Source organism: Plasmodium relictum (genome assembly GCF_900005765.1).
Source record: "Plasmodium relictum strain SGS1 genome assembly, contig: PRELSG_00_v1_20, whole genome shotgun sequence".
Lineage (NCBI taxonomy): Eukaryota > Apicomplexa > Aconoidasida > Haemosporida > Plasmodiidae > Plasmodium > Plasmodium relictum.
Genome location: NW_021628390.1, coordinates 4,949 through 7,173, shown reverse-complemented (window position 1 = coordinate 7,173; position 2,225 = coordinate 4,949). Strand labels below are relative to the sequence as shown.

Sequence of the window (2,225 nt, the reverse complement as noted above, 5' to 3'; positions counted from 1 at the left end):
TTTATATTTAACATATAATTATGAATTCATCGATACATTAATAATGTTATTTAAATTAATTATAATTTTTTAAAAATTAAAAAAACAAATTCATATATCACCTAACATAGATAAAAACACAACAAATCGTATGTATATATGAAAACATATATAAAACAAACGGAATACAATTTATGTTAAAGAACAATAGGACATTTTATTCTTATGTCATTCATGATCTATGACAAAAATTAAAAATTATTTGAAAAAAAAATTTTGTCAAATACTAAAATAAATTAATTTAAATAAAGGCAAAGCAAAATAACTAAAATCGTGTATTAAAGGCACTCAAAATACTATATAAATTTTTTTTATGGAGTAAAAATAAAGAAACTAAACATGTTAAAGTAATTTTATATAATTCTTTTCTATATATATATATATATATATTTTCTTCTTATTTTTATATTATACATATATTTAAACTTTTATTACTCTATGTTTTTCCCTTTTGCCCATAACTAATAGAATATTCGTTGAATAGTTATACGGATATTTTATTTTTCCGTTTCATTTCTTCGTCTATCTCTTTTTCTCTTCAATTTTATCCTATTAAATTTCTTTATAAGGACATTTATATATATTTTATTTATTGTACTTAATCAACTTCTACATCTTCTGAATCTTCTGAACCTTCTGAACCTTCTGAACCTTCTGAACCTTCTGAACCTTCTGAACCTTCTGAACCTTCTGCACCTTCTGCACCTTCTGATTCCATTAATTTTTTTTCATTCCATTCTGCGATACATGTCTTCAAAAATAAGTTAAATCTACTTAAGAGATTAAATGTCCATTCGTCAAATAAACGAATTCTTTCACCAAAAGGAACGTGCCCTTCAATAAAACTTAGTTGTAAATCAGTCTTTTCCATAGTAATAACTGAATGCCATTCTTCACTCCATTTTTTTTTTCTCCATGCATCATTGATTCCTTCTGTTTTTAACTTAAAGAGTTTCCACATACTTCTAATAATATCATTCCAATTCTTAGATAATTTTTGGTAGAATTTTTTTTTGTCTTCATTTTCATTTTTATAAAGTGGTGAAGAAAGTAACTCTACAGATTCCTCTTTTTTTCCTTTCTCTTTTTCATAGGAATCATCTGCTTTTTGTAATATCATTTTTTGTTGTTCTCTTTTTTCAGCTTCAAGCATTGCTTGTTTATTCCATTCTTCTTTGCATTGAGACATAAAATCTTTGAAATCTCTCGTCATAGCTTCTAAACATTTATCAAGTAATTTTTTTTTTTCTTCGAGAGGATAAGATGTTTCAAAAACAACCACATCCATTTTATAATTTTCATAACTTAATCTAGAATGCCATACATCATACCACTTATGGGCTCTCCAATTGCCATCAAATCCTCTTGTTTGACTACAAAAAACATTCCACATATGCGTAATATTCTTATTCCATTTCTCGGATACTTCTGCATGGAATTTACACAACTCTTCTGTTTCACTTTCTTCATCATCACTACTATATTCTTCATATCCACCTAATTGAGTTGTAGTTTCTATTTTTGGAACATTTTCTTGTTCCTGTGTCAATGCTTCATCTCCTTCATCTTGGTTTTCATCATCTATAAATTTTATATCATCAAATGGACCTTCATTTTTTAATTCTGTAGTTTCTCCTAGTGCTCTTTTATATTTTAATCCCAATATTTCCTCTTTTACATTTTTATTAATCACAGATTTACTGGAATTACACTATTATACAAAAAAATTATTTAGAAAAATTTCTTTATTTTTTGCTAAAGTATTAAATTAAATAATTAATTACAGAAAATTAAAAAAATAAGTCTACTTATGCATGACATATGAATAATATCTTACATTGAAAAAGCATTGGAATATCCATAATAAAAGGGAACATGTAACAATCTTCAAGCAAAAGATGAATTTATTCATTTTTATATTTTTATAGTATAATACTAAAGTTATGGAAGCTAATATAGTGAAACAGTATTATTTTAACTCTGTTTTATGGATTTATAAAAAAGTTTAAGATATTACTATAAACCGTAATAAATTCTTATATTTTTAAGATGAAAAGAAATTTTATTACATAAAATATAATTCTTAATTATTCATTATTAAATATAACAATGTATTTATCTTTAAATTATATTAATGCTACCGATACTTAAATAAAACAAATAAGAATGCTAATATATACAAAAAA

At 24.2% G+C, this 2,225-nt stretch overlaps 1 protein-coding gene across 1 annotated transcript; it reads right to left on the bottom strand.

The window, feature by feature from the left end:
* Window positions 1–637: 637 nt before the first annotated feature.
* Window positions 638–1,951, bottom strand: PRELSG_0001700 (Plasmodium exported protein, unknown function; the record flags this gene model as incomplete). The annotated part of the gene is made up of 2 exons (XM_028676889.1): window positions 638–1,750; window positions 1,877–1,951. The coding sequence occupies 2 exons, from the start codon at window positions 1,949–1,951 to the stop codon at window positions 638–640; spliced, it is 1,188 nt and encodes a 395-aa protein (XP_028531047.1).
* Between the last annotated feature and the right edge of the window lie 274 nt (window positions 1,952–2,225).